At 37.5% G+C, this 27,998-nt stretch overlaps 1 protein-coding gene across 1 annotated transcript; it reads left to right on the top strand.

Moving 5' to 3' along the window:
* The first annotated feature begins 157 nt into the window (after nt 1-157).
* On the top strand, nt 158-27,447 carry LOC106139758 (exocyst complex component 4). Its single transcript, XM_060945254.1, has 18 exons — nt 158-372; nt 762-923; nt 2,113-2,282; nt 2,978-3,131; nt 3,467-3,590; nt 3,913-4,070; nt 4,486-4,700; nt 4,966-5,062; nt 17,854-18,019; nt 18,646-18,778; nt 19,487-19,651; nt 20,174-20,295; nt 20,560-20,747; nt 20,976-21,107; nt 21,536-21,703; nt 22,366-22,527; nt 23,759-23,950; nt 27,186-27,447. The coding sequence occupies exons 1-18, from the start codon at nt 316-318 to the stop codon at nt 27,348-27,350; spliced, it is 2,730 nt and encodes a 909-aa protein (XP_060801237.1). The 5' UTR covers nt 158-315; the 3' UTR covers nt 27,351-27,447.
* The last annotated feature ends 551 nt before the right edge of the window (nt 27,448-27,998 follow it).

Raw genomic sequence — 27,998 nt, 5'->3', positions numbered from 1 at the left:
TTGGTGCAAGATATAACATTACATTGTTCATAAATAGAGAAATAAAAAAAATACATGATGCGACCAAAAGGGTTTCTACTCAGCATATGCATTATGTATGATGAGGTTACATTACACAAAGCGCTGATTTTCAGTGTAAGTAAATATTTTTGAGAGTTGGGAACACTCCTCAGTAAATAGTTTTGTTTTGTATTGTAGATTGATAGGTAATTATTGTACATTACAAGATTACAATACATTGAAAAGTGACTAAAAATAACAAGAGGAGTGTGAAAAAACATTGCGAAAGAAAAACTAAAATTGAATTTGAGGAATATGTCATCTCCGCCCCCAACAAAACCTCCCAGAGGTGTAAAGCAAGGAAAAGAAACGGTAATCTTTTGATAATTTATTGACAATTTTATTTGACTAGTTATTTTTTCGTTAAGTATTACTAAGAACATAATAGACAAATAAAGATTAAGCATTTTCACCTATAAAAATATTACAATGACCATGGGTTATTTCTTTAGGGTTTTCTGTTAAACAGGATACTTAATATAGACAGACACTTTTGTGTAGGGTGTCATAGATAGATACTTGGTGCTATCTCAGGATCGTTCTTGTAACAATAGCTAGGAGGATGAGTTATTTGAATAATTTGATCATCTGGTAACAAATCACAAATGGGATAAGCCCACCTTTTATTGTTGTTTTACTGACTTTGATGTTTACTTATTATATTTATGCAACAAACTATTCCATAATTATTTATTGTTTAGAGTGGGCTGCTTATGTCAGTGATTCGAACACTATCGGCCAGTGAAACAAATGAGCAGAGGGAGAAAGAAAGAGCTAAACTTGAGAAAGAATACAAGAAAAGTGATGCTCGATTGGATGAGTTGGTTGCTACTCATGCACAGGAAATTATGGAGGTCATGCAGGTAAGTATTTTTTTTTTATATTGTAACATGTTAGTTTGTATATTTGAAGCTGAAGAAATTTAGGTAGTGCAGCACCACACAAAAAAATGTTCCTTTGGATATTTTATTTCCTACATTCGGGAACTGGTTTGTACTGTTACCCTTGATTCCTGATACTTCTTTCACTTCTTTCTTTTTTTTTTCTTTTCTATATTATGGCTTCCACCGGACTTTCGGTGATTCTGCCAATGTCATGGTTTGAAGAGACACGAAGTTAAAAAAATGGATGGTATACAATCTGAAAGGAGAAGGTTAACAAATGTACAAACACAAAAAGACAAACACAACAAGTAGGTATTGTTAGTAAAAGAGAAGACAAGTTAATGATTATAATGTTAGTTTATAGACGGCCTATAATGTTAGATTATAGACGGCCTCTGTGGCTCAGCGGTACTACGCTTGTCTGTGACACCGGAGGTCCCGGGTTCGAATCCCGGTCAGGGCATGATGAGAAAAGAACTTTTTCTGATTGTCTTGGGTCTTGGATGTTTATCTATATAAGTATTTATTATAAAATATAGTATCGTTGAGTTAGTATCTCTTAACACAAGTTTAGAACTTACTTCGAGGCTAACTCAATCAGTGTAATTTGTCAAAAAAAAAAAAAAAAAAAAAAATGTGTAGTGAGTGTGTAAGGTATAAAAGTTATGCAAAACAAGGGACATACTTAATAGGGAGATTTCGGAAGTTAAAAAAAATAAATAAATTTGTAATGGGAACTATAGTTTTAGGTTATTTTTAGTTATGAACTTTGCAATAATATAACAGAACCGAGTGTGGACAAGAGAAAGAAATGAAATAATGTCTAAATTTAGATGGGGAATGTTAGATGGAATACACATTAATCATTCTCTGCATGAAGTACCCAGAGTACCCACTTTTGACCTGACCTTTGCCCTAGAGGGCTTCCATTATCTTCTTCTTCCTGGCTATAGTCCTGGTTGCATTGTCACTACTCTGGAGAGAAGCCTGGGGTAAGCCCTTGATGATAGATCCTAGATTGGGTGAGTCAGGTTATTACACAAAGTGACTCCTGTCTGACCTATCATATGGTGACACATCCAGTTGCCTTAATGTGCAGGTTCTCTCATGAAGTTTTCCCTCATTAAGAGCATCAGATTAAAACTAATGTGAATAACTTTGTCTCCAGAAATTCAGCAGTGTTGGTGCTGCTTTGACAGTGTGGGGCCAACATTGCGATGCTGCAGTCGCACGTTTAGCCGCGTGCCGCGGTCTACTACGGCTGAGAAGGGATGACCTTCGCCGTCTTTGGGCTGATGCTAGAACGCATCATTATGCACTACAAATGTTGACAGATATGTAAGTGGAGAATACAATTTAACAGTAAAACTGAAATGTTATGGGCGGCCACTGATCCATGGCACTGGTTCACAATAGACACAAGAAAAAAAACTTTTGTCATATGCATACTGTTCCATTTATTTTCAGTTTTGAAGAACAGTATTTGCAAGTTCTGAAATTTGAGTACAGTTCATGTACAATTTTAATATTTACATACAGTTCAAGTCAAGCTATTTTACTGGTAGGTAGTAAGGTAAGTACTGGTTGGTCACGCCTATATCCCTTGTGGGGTAGACAGGGTCAACAGTCTTGAAAAGACTAATTGGGCACGTTCAGCTATTTGGCTCAATGATAGAATTGAGATCCAAACAGTGATAGGTTGCTAGCCCATCACCTAAAAAAAGAATCACAAGTTTGTAAGCCCATCCCTTACCCGCTTTTACGACATCCATTGGAAAGAGATGGAATGGTCCTATTCTTTTTTGTATTGGTGCCGGGAACCACACAGCACAACACTATTGAGATATTATATAGTTCTTGCGACATGAAGAGCCCACCAGTAGGTCTATCATCACACGACACGACACCAAAAAAGCAAGCCATATCCATGCTACAGCCCCACCTTAACATGTCTTTGCAACCACTAACTTGACTGTGGAGTCTTTTCCAAGACTAATTATTAGCAACTGTAAAACACTAGTGTTTTGTTACAGTGAACGAGTCGTGGTTTCCGAGCGAGAAACCCGCGAGCTCATCTCATCAGGCCGTGTTTTGGCCGCAGCTCATACTTTGAGAGAGGCCCTTGCTACTGCCGACACTACCCTGTCACATGTAGACGCTCTTAAGACTACACGGCAACATTTGGAGGTAATTTAATGTTGTTTAAAAATCATTTGGACAAGCGGAATATCAATTCAATCTTGGCCAACCACTCTGGATGAGTTTATTCGCTTAGATGTGAAGTGATTGAAAAGTAAAATGATTTTGACTTTGAAGCAGATTTGATCAGTTTCTACAATTTACACTACTTTTTATATTACATTACTTTCAATTTTCTAATCTATGTACAGATTTTGTTTGATTTATAATGACAATAAATTTGTCTATCGGAACTGTTTTCCATTAGCGGAGCGCGGACCATCAATCAAGTAGTAAAGGGTGCAACTGGGATCACAAGCAAAAGACTGTGTTTTCTATTTCAGGGCAAGAAATGCGAGTTAGTCGAAGTAATAGTTCGTCGACTAAGCGAGGCTGTTTATCGTGACGACCGCGCGCCGCTGTCTCGACGGCTTTCTGCTCGACGTCGCACCGCTCTATTGCTGGCTGGTGTGTATTATCTCGTAGTGTAATTAATGTTTTATCTTACATATTGTTTATATCAGCTTGTTTTTGTCTGTGAATTGAGATACGAGCGATGCGTAAGGGATGTAGTATCGTGTTTTATACCTGAGAATTGAGGCTATTTTGACGCCTCTTAGGAGCAACATTAACGCACATAGTGTTCCAGAGCGAAAGACACTTTTTTTAATATAAATTAGTAACCATAAAGATAATATTTTTTTTTTAGAAAATCAATTCTATTTTTGATTTCATATTCCATCGATCGATTATTATATTGAAGCTTTCCGATGATTGTAAATTGTTTCAGAATTAACAAAAAGTGAAGAGGTGACGGACGCATATCTACAAGATATTACACCGGAATTCGAGGCTTCACTTTCTGAAGAAGACAAAACATTTGAGAGTACCGTCATGATATCTTTGGAGGCTTTGGGTGTCCTTGAACAACTGAAAGAAGCTACCGAGGTGAGATGCAAAGCTTTTATAAAAATTCTTTATTTTCGGGAAAAATCCCTAATAAAATGTACCGTCTCGATATGTTGTCTCGGTATGTGTTTTATTATTATTTTTAAAAATTGTCATTATAATTAGATAGGTCTCACAGTTGTCTATATGTGACTATAGAAAGTTGCAATTTGGCATGAAGACTAGCCTACGCTTGGTGGACTGAGGGAGAGAGAATTCCCGAAATTGCCAAATGTATGGGTACTCCCGTACATTTGGCAATTTCGGGGCAGGCATTTGGCAACTGGGTTTAAAATTTGCATTTATTCTCTTGAATGTTGAACCTTTTTGTTCTTAGATAAACTCTTTAACCGTTGGGTTCCTGGGTATAGGGCCCAGCTGAATTAGGTTACTATATAATTGAATTCTTTTACAGAAATTCAAAGTCCAAATTCAAACGGAGCTGCTAGAGGTAATCGAATCAGTGTCCCGTCGCATCATAGACGAAGGCGACATAGAAGCGGACGTGGAGTGCGAAGAGGACGGTGAGATACAAGACGGCGATTGTGTGACAGAGACGGGGCGACCGCTAGCGAAGCTTGTGACGACATTGGGTGAAGAGTTTAGGGCTTGTGCCGCGAGAAATAGGAGGTGTGAATTTCGTACAAATATTTGGAATTCGTAATGTTTTATGTTGTTTGTTTGAAAACCTGGAAATTTAATTGCCTAGCAAAGTAGAGATGACCATTTCATATTTATATGGACGTCTGTACGCAGCAAAAGACTAACATTACCAATGTGTCAAAATACTTATTACTATATAAATGATACTAATTACGTACATATGAAAAAAATTACATGTGTGTGTGGTATTAAATTCGCAGTGAGATGATTTACAATGTGATTATAATTCCAGACTTCTTCAACTGTGGCGGGCGGCGTTACAACGTTACAAAATATCTGATTCGTGTCTGCATACAGAACAACATTATTGGAGCGCGGTGCAACAAGTTGTAAGTATACAATACAATTACTCTTTATTGCACCACAATAAATTGCAGCAAATTCACATGTATTTAAAAACATTGCAGCAAAAGTCCATCTCATCACTAAAAGCGATCCCTTCCAGGTAACCTGCGAATTGTGAATAAAACTTTACCCAGATAAAAGATTAGCAGGTGGGAGGTATAGTCATATAGTATGAGTTTGAAATAATCTCTTTACTGGAACACAAAATGCGAGTATATACTACTTAGTAGTGTTAGAACTTGTCAGCTACATAAGTTAACTGTCCACTATTCGCAAGTTGTCCTATTTAATATAGAAAAGTTGGTGGAGCGATGGATTTTTGTAGACTAACCCATATGCCAATACCAACCTTTGATTGTAAGAGCCGAATGCTCTGATTTAGCTTATGCTTTCAATAATGTATTTTCTTGACTCCGTAAGAGTTCTTTAGGGGACATTTACTTTTTTACCACTCACCACTAAGGGGCGATACGTTGCTCCTAGCATAGTTATGCCGAGTTGATATTTTAGATTTTTAAATGTTTTCAACGTGCCTTTTCTTTTCAAGACTGTTTGCTCTGTCTACCGCGCAATGTGGGTAAATCCTATCTTTTATCCTGTATCCTTTGCGTGGAAGACAGAGCCAACAGTTTTGAAAAGACTGAGAGGCCACTTTTAGCTGTATGGCTTTATATTGGAATAGAGATTCAATTAATGACAGGTTGCTAGGCCATCGCCTACCAGAAAAAATAAATAAAAAATAAAAATATTTTATTGGGTAACAAAATCATTACAAATAATAGTAATTGCTGGGGCCTCCTTTTAAGCGAAAAGGCTTGTGCCAGGAGGCTCCGCTCTTCTTATCGCTAGATTACATTGTCACCAATATAATATATAAAGTTTTTACATGCTATAAATTTGGAAATAATATAAATAGAAAAATGTATAAAAGAGAATATAGTTACACTAGCTATAGTTACGTTATACATTGTTACTGATGAATGTCTCCAGTTCATCATAGGTTTGATTTCTTAACCATGTTATTAACATAGATTTGCACTCATAATAGGATTTGTTATATATATACAGTGTTCTATTAATTTTATTATATAAAAGGGAAGCACGAGAGTTAAGCTGCACCCTTGCAAATTTTGTATTTGTGTGCGGAATGTCAGCAACGGCGTATCTTCTTCTTCTCCCTGCAGTGTCAGATTTAAAGGATAAGGTTTTATGTTTACCGAGAATGAGTTCCAGAATGTACAATTTCCTAACAGACAGAAGATTACATGTCAGATATAGTTCAGAAGTCGGGAAGTCTTTCTTTTTTAAATACATAACTTTCAATAGCATTCTTTGTGCTCGTTCAATTTCCAGGAAGCGAGTTTTTAAAGCACCGCCCCAGATCGAGATGCAGTATGTGATGACAGACTGAACTAGTGAGATATAGATATTATTTAGAAGTTTTCTAGAAACTATATGGCGTAATGTCTTAAACATCCATATGAATTTACGGATCCTAGCTGTTATTATTTCAATCTGTTGATACCACGTTAACCTCTCATCAACAACTACACCCAGATACTTAGTTTGGTTGACTTTATCAATTGAAGGACAATTGCAGGCAGAGTTAGAAATATTGCCACATGAGTGAATTTTTATATCGAAATTTTGAGTGGGTTGCGAGTTAGTGTAGATGCTGTAACAGATATAATTTGTTTTAGCCGTATTTAAAGTGAGAAGGTTGTTTTTAAGCCACTCAGCTAGCAAAACCATGCCTTTTTCTGCATTTACACGAGCATTATTCCAATTTGATCCAGTAAAAACGATACAGGTGTCGTCCGCATAAGTGACAATTTTTGCGTTTTTAAGTGCTAGGTTACATAGATCATTTATATAAATGAGAAATAAGGTTGGACCAAGCACACTTCCTTGCGGGACACCGTAATTTACGTTTACACTTTCACTTATGGTACCGTTAAGTTTTACTCTTTGGGTTCGGTCCACGAGATAATCCCTGAAAATGGAGAGTTGTGTGCCTCTAATTCCAATCTTTTCCAACTTGTGTACAAGGATGGGGATGGAAACAGTGTCAAAAGCTTTCTTAAGATCTATGAAACAAGATAAGCATTTTGTACCTTTGTCTAAGTGACTAATTATTGTTGAGGTTAGTGATTTTATAGCATCTTCGGTAGAGGTTCCATTTCGAAAACCGAACTGATTATTTGAAAGAATGTTATACTTATTTAAGTAATTTATTAGCCTAATATTTAAAAGCTTTTCTAATATTTTTGCTACAACAGTTAAAACGGAAATAGGTCTATAATTGTTGATGTCTTGTCTGTTCCCACCCTTATGTATAGGGGTAATAACAGACTCTTTAAGTAAAGATGGAAATACGCCCTTTTCGAAACACAAGTTGGAAAGATGTGTAATGATTGGCGAAATCTCAATTTTAATAAATTTAATAAATTTTGTGGGGATATCGTCCCACCCAGGAGCACTATCCTGTTTTAAGTGGTCAATTATATTTATAACCTCCTCACAGTCCGTCTCCAAGAGACCAAAAGAGTGGGATTGACTAGGTAGGTTATGTAGGTATTTATCTATATTATCTTGAGGTGTGGTGGCCTGAATATCATTTGCTAGTTGACTGCCGATTTCGGAAAAGTAGTTATTAATGTGATTAGCTGATTCGAGGATTGTAGGTTTTAAATCATTTAGTTCAGAATTTAAGTTACTATTTTTGCAATTATAAGTTATAGTTTTAATATTTTTCCATAATTTTTTATTGTCATTCATTGCATTATTTATTAAATTTCTTTCGTAATTTTTTTTAATTGTCTTAATTATTTTATTGCAGAAATTTCTGTATCTGGAGTAAGTAATTTTTTTAATGATATTTGTGGGATCACTGCGAAAATGTTTTTGTAAAGTATTACGATTTTTAATGCATTTCAAAATTCCTTTTGTCATCCAAGGTTTTATAGTACGCTGACTTTTAGGGATTCGCACAGTAGTGGAAGTTTCATTTAGGGATTCAATAATAAAATTTGTTAAGAAATACGTAATTTTATTGGGGTCTGTGTGTACAAAGTACAATTTGATTTTAATTAGTTGCATGTTAGATATTTTATCAAAATATAGCCCTTGTTTTTCTCTGAAGTTTGTCGTATTAACCATGCAATCTGAGCTTGATATAATCGTCATGAAAAATAATAGGGCAGTACATATAGTACTTAGCTTTGTCTTGTAGGTCTTGTTACTTTTATTTTCTTGTTGTTTTATATGAACTTCATGATTTTGTTTGCATTCAGACTGCTCGTTATCTTCTAGGAGTATGGATAATTTCGTAATTGGACGTCGTATCTGCCCGTTTCTTGTTTTTAGCGTCACAACGCGAACATAGCCATCTTGGCCTGGATGCAGCTCTATAACTCTACCCAAATTCCACTTCCCTGGGGGTAGGTTGTCATCATGTATAAGAACTACATCATTGATTTGGATATTTTTTCTTGGGTATCTCCACTTAGACCTTGATGTCAACTGAGTGAGGTATTCAGCTCGCCAGCGCTTCCAGATGTCTTGATATATCTTTTGAGTCAAGTGCCAGCGTGTTCGCATGTCTCTTTCCGTCTCAATTAATGTGAGTGTTGGACCTCCACTCAAAAAGTGAGCTGGGGTGAGATAGTCGAAATCTTCAGGATCTTCTGAGAGGGCACATAGAGGTCTTGAGTTCATGCATGCCTCTATTTGTGTGAGCAGAGTAGAATACTCCTCAAATGTGAGTCTTTGCTCACCAACGACTCTTTTGAAGTGAAATTTGAAGCTCTTGACGGCTGCCTCAAATAAACCACCGGCTGATGGCCATGCTGGGGAATTGAAATGCCATGTTATCTTCATGCCCGTGAGAGAACTCACAAAATCATCATTGAAGACTTGCAGAATTTCTTGATACTCTTCTTGTAATATCCGGTTTGCTCCCACGAAATTCGTCCCGTTATCACTGTACAAGTGACTTGGTGTACCCCGTCGCGCGGCCATCCTGCGTAGAGCTGCAATGAATGCTGACGTCGACAGGTCCGAGACTAATTCCAGGTGGACGGCTTTCGTCGCCATGCAGACGAACACCGCAACGTATCCCTTGCTGGTTTTTATTCCGCGACCCTTATTGGCTTTGACGAGAATATGTCAAGTGTAATCGACACCCGTATGTTGAAATGGGCGAGAAGGATTGACCCTTGGACTCGGTAAATCTCCCATTATTTGTTCTTGAAGACGGGGATTATGTTTTTTGCAAGTAACACACTGGCGAATGTGTTTTTTCGTAGCCCTGTTGCCACTTATTAGCCAATATTTTTGTCTAATTAGCGCTAATGTTACACGTGCCCCGCCATGTAACGTGACTTTATGAGCGTCATCAATAATTAATTGAGTCAATCGACTTGCGTACGGAATAATAATTGGATTTTTCATATCCGCACTAATTCTGGCATTTTTTAATCTTCCACCCACTCTTAGTACTCCTTGTTCATCTAGAAAGGGTGTCAGATTCAATAGTTTACTTCTTGATGTTAATCTCTGACTGTCTTTTAAACTTGTAATTTCTTCACTAAATTCAATCTCTTGTATTCTCTTGATAATCTTGATCTTAGCTTCCCTCAACTCCGTGAGCGTAAGATAACTTTCTTGATGACTTCTTCTTAAAAATCGGCGTACCCATGCTAGTACGCGGATAACTTTTGAGAATGAGCTAAACTTGCAGAGCAGCTCTTCTTCAATACTTTTTTCTTGCTTCGCGACGTGATAAACTTTATTAACTTGTTTTTCTTCTTCATTGGTCATATAAAGCATAGGCGATTTATTGGTTTTGTTTTCGTATGTTAATAACCACGACGGTGCTTGCCACCATAGGGGGTGGTTGATTAACTGTGTTATCGTTAACCCACGGCTCGCACAGTCAGCTGGGTTGTCGGTAGACTTGATATAATGCCAACTTGACGGCGGAATGACGTTTGTTATTTGGCGCACTCTATTAGCTACAAATGTTGTCCACCTATCCGGGTTGCCTTGTAGCCACCCCAACACAGCTGTGGAATCGACCCAGCCGTAGATCTTCATATCGTGGTCAGATAGACATTCTTTTGCCTTGAGCATCAATTTGGACAAAAGATGTGCACCGCACAGCTCCAATCTTGGTAAGGTAGTTTGTTTATTGCGAGGTACTAATTTCGACTTTCCAGCAACCAATGAAATTTTAGGCTCTCCCTTTTTAAATATTTTACAATATATGACGCACGCGTATGCCTTTTGCGATGCGTCACAGAAGCCGTGTAATTCAATATCCGAGACGGCCTTTGTACCTAACCATCTAGGTATTTTTATTTTATTTATGTTTGGCATATCTTCTTGGATTTTCAACCATTCAGAGTTAATGGATCTTGGAATCTCGTCATCCCATTTAATGTCTAAGTCCCAGAGACGTTGAAATAGAATTTTGAGTTTGGTGGACAACGGCGTGATCCAGCCTAATGGGTCGAATAAGCGTGATATGTCCGACAAAAGTTTTCGTTTTGTATTTCTTGTCTTGTCTTCAAAATTTGGCTCAATTTTCGATTCAAAAATAAATACATCTTGTTTTGGTTTCCAATGCACTCCTAGTGTTTTACTTGACTCAAGTTGGTGGAAAATATAGTTTTCTTGGTTATTAAATTCTGTGTTTTCCTGTAGTAATTCTTGATAATTTGAGTTCCATTTTCTCAGATTTAATCCACCTTTCTTCAATAACTTGATAAGATCTTGTTTCATTTGTTTTGCTGACTGTATTGAATGAGCACCGTGGAGAAGGTCATCCATGTAGAAACAAGTTTTCACGATGTTGGCAGCTTCAGGAAAAGCTTGTTTTTCGTCCTCAGCCAGCTGACGCAAAGTCATCATTGCAAGGAACGGCGCGGCCTTGGTGCCGTACGTTACCGTAGTAAGTTGATACTCTTGTAATATGTCTGACGCTTCATCGCGCCACATGATTTTTTGATAACATTGATCTTCTGGTTGGACCCATATCTGCCTGAACATCTTCTCGATATCTGCAGTAAATGCGATCTTGTACTGGCGCCATCTCATAATTAATTCCAAAAGGTCCTTTTGTACATGTAATCATTTAGGCTTGTTCCGTTGGAGGTCTTTTGAGAGGCATTAAAAACCACGCGAAGTTTTGTGGTTGTTGAGTCCTCGCGAATTACGCAGTGATGAGGCATGAAATATTCTAAATCCTGCGTTGAACATTCTGCCGGTGTCATATGACCTAGTTCCGAGTACTCTTTGATAAACAATTTGTATTGTTCGGCTACTTTCGCGTTTTGTTTAAATTTCTTTTCCAATTGAAAAAATTGGGCAATGACTACATGTCGTGATGTTCCAATTTCAGAAATGTTTGATTTTAGGGGAAGTCTGACTTGATATTTTCCGTCCACTAATCTTGTTGTTGTTTGCTTATAATATTTAATGCATTCATCTTCAATCTCGTTCGAGGGGGTGTTACTTGATATATCTTCTATTTGCCAAAATCTTTCTATTTCTTCCAAATCGTTAATTACAATATTACACTGCATAGTTTGCGCTTTGCCGCACAATATCCACCCGAGCCTCGTTCTCTGCGCGATAAGGCTAGGGTTGTTAACGTTCGCTCTGCGAATTCCATCTAATATAATACTACCGTAGATGTCTGCTCCGAGAAGAACATCAATAGGCCGACAAATATTGTATTCTGGATCGGCCAATTTCATATCACTCAGTTGATCCCATGGCAGGCCGGCAAACGAAAAATGCGGTAGGTTTCTTGTCAAACTCTTCATGATATAAACATCAATAATGAAATCATATTTTTCGGTTAGTGATGCGCATTTTAGGTTTAAAGTACCTTTGCAAGATGTTGTTTTAGTGCCGATCCCAGTTATAGATCCGCTGCACTTATTTCTCGGCAGCCCTAACAGCTGTGCGGCGTTTTCAGTAATCAATGAAATTTGAGAACCTTGATCGACGAGAGCACGTAACATATAATACCTTCCATCAACTCCTTGCACCTTGATGATAGCAGTGGCCAATAATATTTCCGACGTTCCTCCATTTTCAGTTACGTGTACTCCCTTGGACTTATTTTCAGATATATTAGCATTACTTGGGGAATTAACAAATGCGTCATGTAGGATAGAATTGTGGCATCCATTGCATTGGCGACATCTCTTGTTTGATGTGCATGGTTTGCCATAATGACTAAATAAACAATTAAAGCAGTAATTCAATTTCGTAATTGTTTGTTTTTTCTGTATTGCTGTCTGTTCTAAAAATTTATTGCAATAATAAATGTTATGTTCATTACTATTGCATACCGGACAATTTAGTTTTCGGTATTTAGTTTCTTGCTTGTAATTAGAGAGAGCCTTGTTGCTTGCGTAATTTTTATATGGGTAAGATTTTTCTTGTTTGTAGGATGTAGATGGAGCATTTGTACTTGATTTTGTGCCGCTTTCTTGCATGCGACGTGATGACTCCAGGGTGGTGAACTTGTTTTCCAAAAAATCCAGGAATTCACTAAGCACTGGTAGCTCTCGAGGGTGCTTCAATGACGTCATGTAATCATTGTGTGTCTCTACATCCAACTTTTGCGACAGTATATGAACGAGAATAGGGTCCCAATTTTCAATGTTTATGCCCAGGTTTTTAATTGCATTCAGACATTCTTTAGTGACGTCATGAAGACGCTTAATAAGATGCGACGACGGTTGTTGAATGGTTGTTAGGTTCATGATGGTGTTGATATGTGAGGTGAATATGAGCTTCTTGTTATTATATCGGTGATTTAGTATCTCCCAACTGGCGAGATAATTTTCTGAACTTATTTGTAAATGTTGAACTAGTCTTTCCGGCTCACCTCTTAATTTCCCTTTGAGGAACTGCATTTTCTGAGCGTGAGACAGAGAATTGTTGTTGTGAATAGCCTCATTAAATAGGTCTTTAAATGAGACCCACTGCTGGTAATTCCCATTAAAAACAGGGATTTCTAGCTGCGGTGTTGACTTTTCTCTGTAGGCTACAGACCATAACTTGCTGTTTATGGCTTTTTTGATGTCGATAAATTTCCTTTCATGCTCCGAAAATTTTTCTTCATAAGTTACATCTATTTCGTGTGTTTCACTGTCAATTTCCCAGTGCAAGGTATCGACGGCCTTCCAACGGGCCTTGATTGTAGTTAAAGCATCTTCATACTCCCATTTCTCACTGAGTTTATCCACGTCGATGCTTGTTAATGCACGTGAAAATGCTTTTAAGTTACTTGACTGCTTCCTCATCATCTCCTCCAGCTTGGTCATGTTAACTTGAGACTTAGACGAGTTACTTGCCTTTTCATTGTCACCTACATTTTGCAATTCTTTGCCTAAAGATGTCACATTACCGATAGATAACGTTCATCAAGATTTACGCAAGATTTACGATCTCCTCACAGTGCGAACAAGGATGCTGGAGGACTATCTAATATTTGAGATCAGGCTGCCACTTATCAACAGGGATACCTTCGAGATGTTCAAGCTCATCCCGATACCTAAATATCAAGAAGGAAAAAGTATCAGACTGGTTCCAGTATCGGATTACATTTCAATTAACATGAGAAAAGATACCTATATTTCATTGACAGAAAGTGATATAAAAGAATGTCTAGTACAGTCAGCAACTTATTTTTGTAACAGCCGCAAGCCAGAATATCATATGAGAAACGGAGAAAATCTATGTCAGCTTGACAACACAGAATGTAAGACGGTCATTGAACCATGCAAAGATCTGTGGATTGAATGTAATGATGTAAATACTTACATGTATTTTTGCTGCAACATCTGTAACGTACGTGCCATATGCATGGAAGAGATGACAGGGCACCAGCTACAAGGGTCTGGTCTAATAAAAATTGGACATGGTTGTTTATTGAAGTCAGACAAGCTGACTATCTACCCATACAAGTCACACTCCACTGAAATCAGGATTTCGCCTGTTTTTGACACACCTGTTATGGCACCGATAAATAACGTCATTAATATTACGTTTCCTCAATGGTCTAATAACAACCAATCACTCGGAAATCTTTATCAAGAATCAGATCAACTTGGAAAAATAATAAATAATCTAAAAGAAGAGCAAGTCATAGAAGAAGCAGATGGTATAACACACCATGATATACACCATTATGTGATGATATACGTCATCTTGGGACTGATCGGAATAGCTGGCATGATTATTGTTATTCGAAAAGTTCATTGCCGGTGGCAAGTACCACAAGAATCCGGACCATTAGAGCTCTCGTATACGCCGCCCCTGCCGCGTGAGCGAGGCTTCGGAACAACCCCCGCAAGAGAACACATGGAGCTGAATTAAACTCAAGATGCCTAAATATTTTTGTATTGATTTTTATAATGTTTCCTTTTATTTTAATTTTCATGTAACATGTAATATTTTATCATTTGACTTGTGCCCACAGCATCCTCATCCCGCCTTCGGGAATATGTACAAAGTACAATTTACCGCGATTGACGATATCGAATTTTCTGCTTAATTTCATTTTATTTAGTTCACGATTACCAATTCAAGTGTGCACACGTCACTTTGTTCCTTTATTAATAAACAAAATATTTTTCTATATATTATCAAGTTTTATTTATCAAGATCATCAAGCTATCAAGAGGAGTCTCTGCTCCTACACTGTGCAAAAAAGTAGATCAGGTAAATTTTTCTTATGTAAGTAATTTGCTGCCTTTTCAAAATTTAGTTTTTTTACTGTTTTGGATATAGGTTTATTTACTTTTGTTTTAGCTACTGATAGAAATGTTGTGTAGTGATCAGTTATAGTAGTGTGTAAAATTGATATGAATGCTGTATGTTTTTTTCGGTTTATTTTTAACATAAAGTGATCTATACACCGATTTTCCCTGGTCGCTTTATTATGCCCGGGTAATATTCCATGGGAAGATAACATGTTAAGGTAAGTCATTCTTTGATTTATTTCATGTAGTTGGTCTTTTGGGCTCGGTATTGTATTAATATTGATATCACCCGCTACAATAATATTGCATGATTTTATGGTACTTAAATGATTACAGAGTGATTTTATAAAGTTATCAGGGTTAGATATTGACGGAGACCGATATATACCGAGTATGGTGTGATTAAGTACGTCTACTTGTAGACAGGACGCATGGGTTAGTTTTATTTCTTTAATTTTAGGTTTGAGTGTTTGTTTTGCGTATATGACTGTACCGTCGCATTGATTAAGGTGAAAAGTAGTAAACCCGGAGCAGTAGTTATCTAAACTGGGTATTGGTTTTTTAGGGTCAAGATGGCATTCAGTTAGTACCATAATATCAGCGTCAAAGGTAAGTGTGGACATATTTGCCATAAAATCGTCGAAATTTTTGTAAATACTACGAATATTTTGAGCGATCACAGTAAGATCAGTTTTATTATTTTTATAATGATTAATTAGCTGTGTAGTATCACATTCTACTGATCGTGCTATGTTGAAATAGTCCAAGTCGGTAATAGCTTGAGCTGTGTCACACATTTATATATATGTAAGTGAATACTCGGTGCGTGATGAGCAATAGGGTAATACTATCATGTTGGTAAGAGAAAATATATACGAGTGAAACTGTACTGTATTTTATAAGCGAACAAGGTTTTATAGACACTATATGCAATTCTACAGGAATTTCTTTAAGTTCATTATATATATAAATGATAACTGAATGTACACTTAAATATATTATTTTTAGGCGTAGTATTCTTACATACATAATTATATACATAAGAGCGAATGCAATTGTATATTTACAAATTAAGTAGTTACATGCAGGCTGATAATAATAAACAAGGTAAAGAAAAAAATAATAAATATCCAATAGTATAAGACTCGGATTCATTACGTCAGCGGTGCTATTCAAGTTTCTAGGTAATGTAATAAGTTTACACCGTAATATATGAACTAATGTTATTATACTATTGTTTTGGTCAAAGCTTGTGTTGTTTTTTTTATTTAGTGCATTTTTTATCAGAGCGCCGTACACTGGATGGAGACAGTAATATATGGTTTGTGATTGACAAAATAGAGATATTATTAATAAATATAAGTAACAGAACCAATAATAAGTGGCTAGGCTTAGTCACTTTTCCATGATAAGTAGTTGGATTTGGGCTTCGCTCTTTACCAGAATAACTGGTGAGTTGTCTTCTTTTCGCAGGTATACACGACCATATGCAGTCCAGCAGTACTTGTACGTTTTCGACTTTGCCAGGTCCCGAGCGAGGAAGTGTAGGCGGGCAGCTTTGGCGGTCAATTGCTCAGCCACGAAAATTGGCGTGTCTTCCTGGGTGCGCATGCCCAAGTGTTTGGCGGATAACTTTGTTTTCTGTTTTGTATTAAAGGCTTTACAGGACCTCAGAATATCATTTTTTACAAGAGTGGAATTTGTTTCGACAATGATTGGAGTGTTTTTTATGTGTGAGTCACGCTTCCCTCGAATCCTGTAAATATCGCGGATATCTGATCTCTCGATTTTGCTACCTACAGTTTTGGACAGGTTCTCTGCAATAGAGATGAGGTCCTCCTTGGTTTCGTTTTGCTGTTTAGGCACATTTTTTATTTCGAAATTGGTTTTTCTGCTTTCCTGCTGCGAAACTTCCAACTTCTCTTCTAATATAGCAATATATTTTCTATCTTCTCTAGATTTTTCTTCTAATGATTGAATTTTTTTCCTAAACTCCTCATTTTGTGTTGCCAGAAAGGCAACCGAGCTCTCAATATTGCTGTTTATCTGCTGGATACTTTGTAAAGCAACTGTGTTTTTTTCAAATTCCCGCTTCTGAGAATCCATCAAGTTCGCAAACATACTTTGCATTTCTGCCCTCAATTTGGAAAGTTCACTACTGTGGTCATCCTCTCTTCTTCGTTTAAATCTGGTCGATATATAGTTAGGAGGGGTGTCTTGGGGTTGGGAACCACCGCAGTCAACTTCAGTATCCGATAATGATTTATCCATATTTAAGTTCCGTCTACCAGATGTCTTGTCTCCCATTTTTTTAGTTAAAAACGCACTATGTTCCTCAGTCTCAGAACGCTTCCACTACAGCGCTAGCAAGTACCAGGATATCATAAAACACACGGAGCAGCCACTCACCGTTGAAGCGAGAGGTACAAATCTTTCCAAGCAGCTTCGCTTATTGTGCGAAGGGGACGGAACATGCGTGTACGCAAGTAGTCAGGCGAGATAGCTATTGAAACTAGTGCAAGGGGCGGGATCAGTCAGAGTGCGAGGGTGACGGCGAAAGCGCGCGCGATAGAGATAGCAGTATGAGGCTGCTTACACAATAATGTGTAATAATGATGGCATTTGCATAGGCGGCTTCACAAGCGCAAAAAGGACAGGTAGTGTGGTCGTATATACAATAATATTGAGGACTCACAATGATATCTTCTGTGTGTGTGTGTATAAATCCTTGCCCGCAGTCGTACGTGTATACCTTCTGCTGCTTATGCTTTCCTAATTTTTGGATTGGATTTTTCGTTCACAAATTTAATTTTTGAATTGAATTTAGTAAGATATAAAGTCCAAATACACGTTTACACCATATGGCGGTCCGAGGGGAAGAGGAGGACCAGAGGAATCCAAGTATACATATCAAGGCATATCCCTCAGTCGCCTTTTACGACATCCATGGTAAGATATAGATTATAGTATGTTTGTATATATGTTTTCAGTTCCAACTGTTACTGACTGAATACTTGGAGATTGAGAGTGTTAACCTCGCCGCTCAGAGGTCAAGCGGCACCGCGACTGAAGTCGTGGCAACTGATCTGCGTATAACCGACTATTTCGCTAAGAAACGCCCTCAGAGAAGGAGGACCAAGCTTTTTAAACTTACTGGTAAATATATTTAGTTAGCTATATTGTTCAATATAAACTTAAAACAGTCCCGCACGATACGGGATTAAAAATGGGTGAAATTTTATGACGTATCCATAATAATACCATACATTTGCGCGGGCGAAGCCGCGGGCAAAAGCTAGTCATTCATATTCATTAGTTCATAAATGTTCTCAAAGCGGAGGATGCCCAAATCAAGGCAAAAGTCGAAGTGTTTTTGTCATTTTATTCCCAGATAATCTCTGTAACTTAGTAAAGTCCCTTTTGATATCCACAAAAATATGATTTATATTCTTAAAAAAAATATATCTTTACTGATCTTTCCAGTCTGATCTTATAAAATGAACCCCGTCTGTCGTGGAATCGATATGTTTTTGATATGGATAGATTTCTCAATGTTTCAGTTATTTGAAGTCGAATTATGTTAGAAACTCTGTTTCACCTGTTCTAAGTTTCACCTTCACTTATTTCGCTTGTAGACCTTGTTCTTTGCAATTTAATTTTTTTTTCAACCTATATATATGTGTCCATTAAGCTAGCAAAGGCCACCCGGTTTATGCCGTCCACAAACTTCTATCTGAAGCATATTTAAACAGTACAGAATTTTTTTATTTTTATTATTCCAGCGCCGGTAGCGGGAAGCCCTAGGTCTGTGGCGCGCCGCCCCCGCGCGGCGGTATGTCGCCCCGACCCCGCACATTTACATGCCGTTCTGCCAGCGTTACATGCTCTCTGTGCGCATATTGAACCACTCACCGGGTATGAACTATGATTAATTTCAATAACTAATAATATCTATTAATATATTATTAATCTCTTATCAGATAAATAGCAGTCATAAGACTTGAAGGCATATATCGCTGCAATGATAAGAGTATCATAAAACACAAAATAACATAAACATAACATATAATCACGTCCATATAAGAATTTAATATACTATGATATATACATACAAACAGTCACGTCTATATCCCTTGCGGGGTAGACAGAGCCAACAGTCATGAATCACTAAAAGGCCACATTTAGCTGTTTGGCTAAATTAGAGAATTGAGATTCAAATTTGCTAGCCCATCGCCTAAAAGAGGAATGCAAATTATATTAGCCTATAATTATATAAAGTGGTCCTATTCTTTTTTCTGTTGGGCTGGGAACCACACGGTACTTATAGAATATTATTATTATTAGAAAGAAGTATGCAGAGATTGTGGCAAGTGGAAAGATGTAGTCTCTGTCAACGCATAAAAATCTATAACATACATACATAAAAATGTATGTATGTTAAAGATTTTAAATATTTTCTCCTTTTGGGCGAAGAGCTAGCAACCTGTTACTATTTGAATCTCAATTCTATTCTACAAAGCAATTCATCTGAACTTGTCTTTTGAGCCTTTTTGTAACTGTTGCCTCTGTTTCTGGATCAAAATGTTAAATATGCGTGTATGTTAATACACTTTATTTCCTCAGAGGCGGAGAATGTTCTCTGCGAGCTTTCATCACGGACTACGTCCGTTGGGGGGAGAGCTCCCGATTGGCGACAACTGCCCGCAACTCCATTGACGAGGCCATGCGAGCGCCCGGGGCGTGGCGGGAGCGACAGCCGCCGGCGCAGACCGTACGGACAAAGATGGGGTGAGATTCAACCACATGATACATATATTCATACGTACATATTATCACGTCTATATCCGTTGCGGGGTAGACAGTGCCCACAGTCTCGAAAATGTTATGTTTTTCCTTCGCCGCTTCTAGTTCAGGTTTAGAAGGATTTTTGTGCGGTAGTGTGAAAGTTCTAGATTGACGACGATAGCCATAAATGTCTTAACCAAAGCCATGCAAACGCAAACGCAAAAGAAACTTACAGTTTACATGTACTAAGTTTAAAATCTAAAAATGTTGAGTTTATTAATGGTCAAGTTTTCATTCCATCAAAAACCCGCTCCAAAATTCATCTCTCCTCTCATCTCCTCTCAGGGTCTACTGGAAGAGATTTCTTTTGAAATAAGTAGCACCTTTGTACTAGAATTACTGTAATAAATTCTCCTGTATATAATTTTGTGTACATAAATAAATAAAGCCATACAACTGAACGTTGTCTTTCAAGATCGTTAAGGCATATAGACGTGACTAAAAATATATACATTTTGTATCCAGCGAGCGCCACCGCATGATATTCACGTGTTGCGGCGACGCGTGGCGCGCTGTTGCGGACGCTGCGGCCGCGGCGGCGCGCTGCGGGAGCTGCGGCGGCGCAGACGCGCTCAAGGCCACCACTAGTTAGTACATACATCACTGTCTTTACAGCAGCCAGCGATTATTATCATGAAGTATAAGTGACTAGACGAATGTACGCTGATAAAATTAGAAACGTACTGGTGAAGAATAAGGTCAAGATTACCCTAAACTTTACATGGTAGGTTTATACATGAGTTCGTTAATTTAACGTTATGAAGGTTTCTTTATTGGTTAAAAATAAACTTTTGATAACCCGAGTAAAATAAACGTTGGCAATGTCGTAAACATGCGTTTCTTTCTCAAAGGTGCGCTAGCGGCGCTGGCGACGCAATGCCGCGCGGCGCACGCGCGCCTGTCGCCCGCGCACCCGCCGCACCCGTCGCGCGCCGCGCGCTGGCTGGCGGACGACGACATAGTGCGCTTCCTGCAGTCTCTGCCCAATTGGAGAGTCGCTATATCGCAGAATGGGCCTACGGCGAAACATGATGCACAGGTGAGTACTATATTCGAATTTGGGAATCGATGTACTTATTTCATTTTCCGCGCGTTGATTGGCTGAGGATAATGAGAGCACTTGATGTTGTTTAGTGGCCTCTTATATCGTCTACTAGATAGGATTACGTTCCGTTCTGCCGAAAATCACCTGCCAATCGTTGGCATTGTGAAAATCACATAAGTGGACTACAAATTGTATAAATGCTGAACAAAAAATGTTTAACAGGAACTACGTGAAGCATACGAGCGTGAAGCAGAAACATTAGTGTCGACATTGGGCGACGGTGCTGTAACAAGAAGAGAAGTGATCACTGATGTCAACGCTTTGGCAGACCTTGCTTTACTTTGCGAAACCATGGTAATATCGTTGGCAGATTTCCATTTTTATTCTTTTGTTTTTAATTTATTTTTGACTTTAATGAATCTTAAAGCTATGGCAAGTTAATTGTAAATCATTCTTTGCTAATCAACATTAAGAAAACAACAAAAATAACACTTTAGCTAAAGCTCGGTGTGCACTTAAGAGATCTTTACGTGATAGATTTGACAAAGTTTTTATAGATCACTTCACGTAACTACCGCCTTGAGATTTTGAAATTAGATTCTTGTTCTACAGTTATCGCCAATTTTTTATAATTTTTATTGATGATCAGTATAATCGAAACTCATGCCCAAGATGATATAAAACTACTATACTATATTGCTTTTAATTTGATTTTCACACATTTTTATAAAAATTATAAAACATTCCAATAAAGATTATGTTTGTTTCTTTCCGCCCCACAGGACTGGCTATGTACCAACATAAGGTCTTTACCGGCGTTGTTGAACGCACCGACTTCAACAGGCGGCAGTTCCGTCAAACTGACTGACAAATTCATGAACGATATCACCTCGGCCGCTATGATCTTTGAAGAGATATCTCATAAGTGCCTCTTGTTCCTACATTTGGAGGTGAGTGTTATCTTTAACCGGGAGTACCTTCTGTATTCTAGGCCCTTTTTTTATTGATTTAATTTATTTATATTATATTTGAGCAAAAAAATAAATAAATTGTAATCTAGTATATACATACATATAATTACGTCTGTATCCCTTGACAGAGTCAACAATCTTGAAAAGACTGAAAGGCCACATTCAGCCGTTTGGCTAATAGAATTGAAATTCAAATAGTGACAGGTTGCTAGCCCACCGCCTAAAAGCAGAATTCAAAGTTTATAAGCCTATCCCTTAATCGCCTTTTACGACATCCATGGGAAAGAAATATAGTAGTCCTATTCGATTATATTATATTATATATTAGTCCTATTAGAAATGTGGTAGATGTCGTAGGTTAAATAATTTACCACTCCAGGGGTTCTCTTGAAGAAATTTAGGCATTGCCGGCCATACTTCTTTGGTTACTTTGAAGAACTATGAAGAATTTACATACAGGTGGAGCTTTTAAGTTGATCTATGTACAGTGCAGTACATTATTAGATGAGAAACGATCGGCTCAGATTGAGAAAACAAAATAATCAAACTCTCCATTTAAGTTCAAACTTCGGTTTATTACTTTCAAAAAACTCCTTTACTCGGCCTGCACTATAAATTTGAATTATTATTTTAATTTTCAGATGAGAATTCAATGCGTTTACCACCTAGGGCAAGAGGAGCGCGATTCGTCCAACTCTCAGTCCACGGGCGGCGACGGCGACGGCGACGCGGCCAGGCTTGCGCAGGCGCTGCTCGCCTTCCACGAGCGAGCCGCGCCGCTCATCAAAAATTCTACCAAAGCTGTGAGACTTCATAATGTTTCTTGTATTTTTTCTTCCTGTCATAGAGTCTCTCTCTCTCTCTCTCTGCGCATTCACACTCCACCATAGTGCTTTGGGGCCTGGGGTCCGCTTTCCTACATTTGCCTTCTCTTCCTCTTCTTCTCCACTTTGTCCGGTCTTCGGTGTCTTCAGTTGTCAGACCATTGGTACGCGCATTTACCTTCCTGTCAAAGCGTACTCCCTAATTAAAATCCTAGGCCAAGTCTACACTTATCAAACACTTGGTCAAAGTTGCGAGACTTTATTGATCTCAATAAATAATGTTTCAAGTTTGTTAGCAATGGGTGTTGGTACTTTTGTCCTTTAGTCAAGATTCAGGTGGCCCCAGGTAAACCGGTAACTGTGCAAGATCAAAGGCTGATTTGCATGAAGACGAAGCCCGAAGTGATCTAACCCACACCGATCCGTTCGCTAACCATACCTTCCCGAATTGAAAATCAAATTTTTAACCATACATAGAAATTCTAAAGTACCACATAAATGCAGTAAATAAATAAATACTAAACATACATACATATAGTCACGTCTAAATCCAGCTGCTCGGCTTAATGATGGAATTGAGATCCAAATAGTGACAGGTTGCTAGCCCATCGCCTAAAAAAAAAGGATCGCAATTTTATAAGCCTATCTCTTAGTTGCCTTTTACAACATCCATAGGAAAGAGATGGAGTGGTCCTATTCTTTTTTTTTGTATTGGTGCCGGGAACCCTACGGCACGGAATAAATAGAATAGAATAGATTTATTTTCAAAATTGGATACAAGGTATCACTTATTGACGTCACACCACTTAAATCTAATTATAACTAATACCGCTTCCGAAGCGCACGTGTAGAAGAAGCGGCGGAACAAACTACACTGCAGCATTTTCATCGGACGTCAATATACAAATATATATCTCTTAAATCTAAATCATGGACGCAATGCACATTGTCTACATAAAAAAAAAATGAATGTGTAGGAAGTATAGTTATAAAAGTTATTTATTCCGACAGAAGAAAGAAGGAGAAAAGAGGAGAGAAATAATCTGTTTAAAAATAATTATATTATTAACATAAAAATCAAGAACATGTAACAATGAAAATTATTTCTGACATAACCCACTAACAAAACCATGGCAACCGTTGCTATGGGCGTCTAGCAAGAAGGTATTTCAATACGAAATACTAAAATGTATATTTAATCAACCGACAGTACATAATGGGTGGCGTGGGGGAAATGATGTCCGCGGCGGTGGTGTGGCGCTGGCAGGGGGAGGGGCACTCGGGCGCGGCGACGGGCGCGCGGCTGGCCACGCTGCGGCACTGCCTGGCCGCGCTGCGCCTGCCGCACGACGGGCTGCACCGCGCGCACACCTACCTGCACCTGCTCACTTGCACTCCGGAGGTCAGTGTTCATGCACTTTATATAAATATATACGGGACTTACACAGATTGAGTTAGCCTCGAAGTAAGTTCGAGAGTTGTGTTACGAGATACCAACTCAACGATACTATATTTTATAATAAATACTTATATAAATAAACATCCAAGACCCAGGAGAATCAGAAAAAGTTCTTTTCTCATTATGCCCTGGCCGGGATTCGAAACCGAGACCTCCGGTGACACAGACAAGCGTACTTCCGCTGCGCCGCAGAGGCCGTTATATTTATGTTATGTTACGGGAAAAATGTACTTAAAAACAAATGCAACTAGAACTCCACTCTTCCTGAACATTGATGAATTACATTATATACAGGGTGACATTTAAAACAATTGCATCCTTTTAAACATAGACTATACCCATGCTTCTGAGCCGTTTGAGCCTATTTTTATTTAAATTAAACGTCATCATTTTCACATTTAATAAACCCTCAAAAACTACGTCACACGCTTTATTAAAGACCAATACTACAAAAAGAAATTAAAACTAAACATGTAAATAAATGTCTGAAAAATAAATTATTTTTCTAGTATCAAGATCAAGTAAAGTACAGAGTTGTCGAGATCGCTCAGCTGAATGAATTGTGTCGTTGACCTCTGAACCTTACGCGTCGCTTTTCCGCCGGCCGGGGTGATATGACGTATTCATCGGACGGATCGTGGATTTTGATACTTTTATTTTTTCGTACTTTCTGAAATATGAACTGATATTTTTCTATTAACGTTTTTAAATATCCTTTAGATGAGTACACTTAACAGTTAAATTTATGCAGTTGAATTAAAAGTCACACTGTATATGGACTAGCTGTCGCGGCAAACCTTCCCAAGTAACAATTAGGCGCTAAAGTAAGATTTATAATAAGTCTATAAAAGCGCTAACTAGATTCTAAAGTGGTTTATGGGTGTAACAAATTAGTGTTAGAGCGCGCTCTAACCCTACTTTACCCCCGAATTGGGCACAATTTTTATATTACTTAAGGTTGTATAATGACGGTATACAAGAGTTATGGTAATTGGCTAAGAGGTACAATTAGTGCTATAAGAAAGTTATTATAGCGGTAACAGGATCTCTTAGCGATACAAGAGGGGTAAATAAGCGTCAACTGACTCCTTAAGCGGTACAGTAGAGATACAAAGGCGTTAATTATATTTTCAAGCGCTAAAAGGGAGGTAAATAGGTGTTTTGTAACGGTCTGAACGCTATTCAAGATAATTAAACTAATTTTGTGATCTAATAATAAATAATTTTATTTTCAATGGCTATAAGTTTACGACTAATGATTTTTATATTAAACAAAAAAAGTGATATTGTATGGTGAGAAAGGAAGCATATTTTTGCTGCGAAGGGAAGTACACTGTGAATATGTTACATATTTATTGGCAAATAATTCGAGCGCCCGATGTATGTTGTCTATTTACTGAAAACTTTTCCACGTATTTACAACAATTTTTGTTTATTTTGGTTGCGACGCCATTGTCAAAAACAAGTAGTCAATATAAGAAATACAGTAGTGACCTTAAGCGCTATTACTTTACCTTTAGTCACAAAAAAGTAACAATAGACGCTATAGGATCTGTTATAGCGAAAAATTATACTCCTATTTGACTTAAGGTAATGCAAGAGAGTTTTGTATAACTTCAAGCATTTGGTTCTATATAAGATTAAATAAACACTATTGTAAGGCTGGTAGCGCTTATTAACGCTATTGTGCAACTTTAGGTTCTTGTAAAGAGTTTATTATCACCTGCATAGCACTTTTGGAGGTAGTAGCTAATTCTTATTCTTATTTAGATCTTAGAGTTCTAAGATTCACTTAAAGCTATAACACAAAATGCTGTGCATGTACAACAGTGTTAAGATTTGCCATAATACATCCATAACCTTTAAGCGCGCCTAATTGTCGCGCTTGTAACTCTGTATTATAAGTAGAAGTGATATACGTTACTTGGTACGCCACTTTATCGCCAATAGTCATAAGTGTTGCTACTGTAATGCCTTTGTAGCCCACTAAGTAACAAAATAAGCTCTAATCGTCGCCTAAATGTTTGTTGGGTTGTTCTGACATATAAATATTTTTTATGTAATTTTATATACTAGCTGACCCGGCAAACCTTGCTCTGCCATATAAATAGTTTTTATGTAATTTTCAGTTAAAAAAAATGTTAAGGGTGGAGAACCTTTATAAATATCTATACTAATATTATAAAGCTGAAGAGTTTGTTTGTTTGAACTCGCTAATCTCAGGAACTACTGGTTCAATTTGAAAAATTCTTTTTGTATCGAATAGACCATTTATCGAGGAAGGCTTTAGGCTATATGACATCACGCTGCAAGTTTTAGGAGCGAATAATGGAAAATGTGAAAAAAAAAACGGGGGAAATTATTCATCCTTGAGGGCTTCAATGATGCCCAAAATAACTTTTCCACGCGGACGAAGTCGCGGGCACTATTATACTATATACTAGCTGTCCCGGCAAACGTTGTTTTGCCATACACGTATCTACACCTGCTCACTTATACTCCCGAGGTTTGTTATGTTTGATTCTCAGCAATCTAGAATGAGACTACTCCATCTTTTTCCCATGGATATTGTATGAAAACGAGCAGTGTAATGCACCTCTTACTATGATCCAATAAGGGTTAGGTTCCCCTGCAAACGATCCCGGCGGGATGGGCCTAAACTGCATATTTCCACTTGCCACGATGACTGCATAGTTCCTTCGCTTCATCCACATTCGTAATCGATAGTTATTTATACAAGAAATGATGATTGGCGTTAACAAGGTTCTGGGATGAGACAGAGAAATTCTACAACACAAACTGTTTGGATAATAAAGACTAGACATAATTTTACAAAATGAAAACTTGTAGTCGCTCTGTGATCTACTTAATTGTTGACTCTTAAAGTTCGTGGATTCAATTAAATTCTGAAGTTCAATTATTCAAACGTTAAGTTCTACGCTCGAATGGGACAATTAAAATAAAGTTGTGGCTTAACCTAAACTTGTGGCTAGGACTTCGTTCTCGTGAAAAATGTCATGAAGGTCTAGCCTATGTCTGTGCTATATTAAATAAAAATAGATCCAATCGTACGAGTATTAAGAGATTAATACGATAAGATCTAGTTATTAAATCTCACCACTTTTAAGGATTATATACTTAGCGTGGATAATATATTCATTCGTATATTTTGTTGCAGGAAATAATAACGTCTATACGCGAGAAAGGCGCTCAGTTCTCAGAATTGCAGTATTTGAACGCCTTCAAAGTGATTGGTACGCAACAACGGTTGTCCCCGGCGGATATGCGCGCGCTACAAAACCAGCTATCTACGGCTTTGGGTCACGTCGGAGTCACAGTTTAAAGACTGAGATTAAAAGAAAAAAAAAAATTGAAACGACATGTTTGAAATCCAATTATATTGTTGTAAGTCCCAGTTTTAAAATGGCAATCAACGAAGGTCTATGTTGTTATGTTAAAAACCTATGTTATTGTTATAAGTTGCAATTATAAAATGTTAAATAATTTATCGCTGTATTAGTTGTAATAGCAATTATTGCTGGTCTATAATTATAGAGTTATTTATATAAAAATCATTATATTGATGCTACAAATGTATGTATATCGAAAATAAATCATATATTTTATAACCACAGTTTTTTTATTTAACTCAATACGTCTTATTTACCACTGCACAATCAATCTTTACTCTAAGATTCTTATGTACTAGCTATAGACAATGAACTACATATATTTTGGTATACATACTTGTTAACTACCTACTTTAATTTTTTGATCTTCACCAAAGCTTTTTGCATTTAACGAGAAGCTTCGTGCCTCGGCCTAAAAGACATGTGCTAATAGATACATACATATAATCACGTTTATAACCCTTGTGGGGTAGACAGAGCCCCCCTTAGACGTTCTAATAGAGTCAGGTGAAAAATAATAAAAGTAAGATAATTTAGATTGCAGTTTCTGAGATGTCAGTTATAAGTTGAACAAATACATT

The sequence above is a fragment of the Amyelois transitella genome, chromosome 7, assembly GCF_032362555.1.
Source record: "Amyelois transitella isolate CPQ chromosome 7, ilAmyTran1.1, whole genome shotgun sequence".
Classification (NCBI taxonomy): Eukaryota; Metazoa; Arthropoda; class Insecta; order Lepidoptera; family Pyralidae; genus Amyelois; species Amyelois transitella.
This window is presented reverse-complemented; position numbering and strand designations above follow the sequence as displayed.

Excerpts from the sequence above, each read along its gene's own strand:
- LOC106139758 (XM_060945254.1), top strand. The coding sequence starts at position 316 with ATGTCATCTCCGCCCCCAACAAAACCTCCCAGAGGTGTAAAGCAAGGA. Across the intron at positions 4,701-4,965 it reads TGTGCCGCGAGAAATAGGAG|ACTTCTTCAACTGTGGCGGG; the intron begins GTGTGAATTTCG and ends TTATAATTCCAG. Across the intron at positions 20,748-20,975 it reads CGGCGAAACATGATGCACAG|GAACTACGTGAAGCATACGA; the intron begins GTGAGTACTATA and ends AATGTTTAACAG.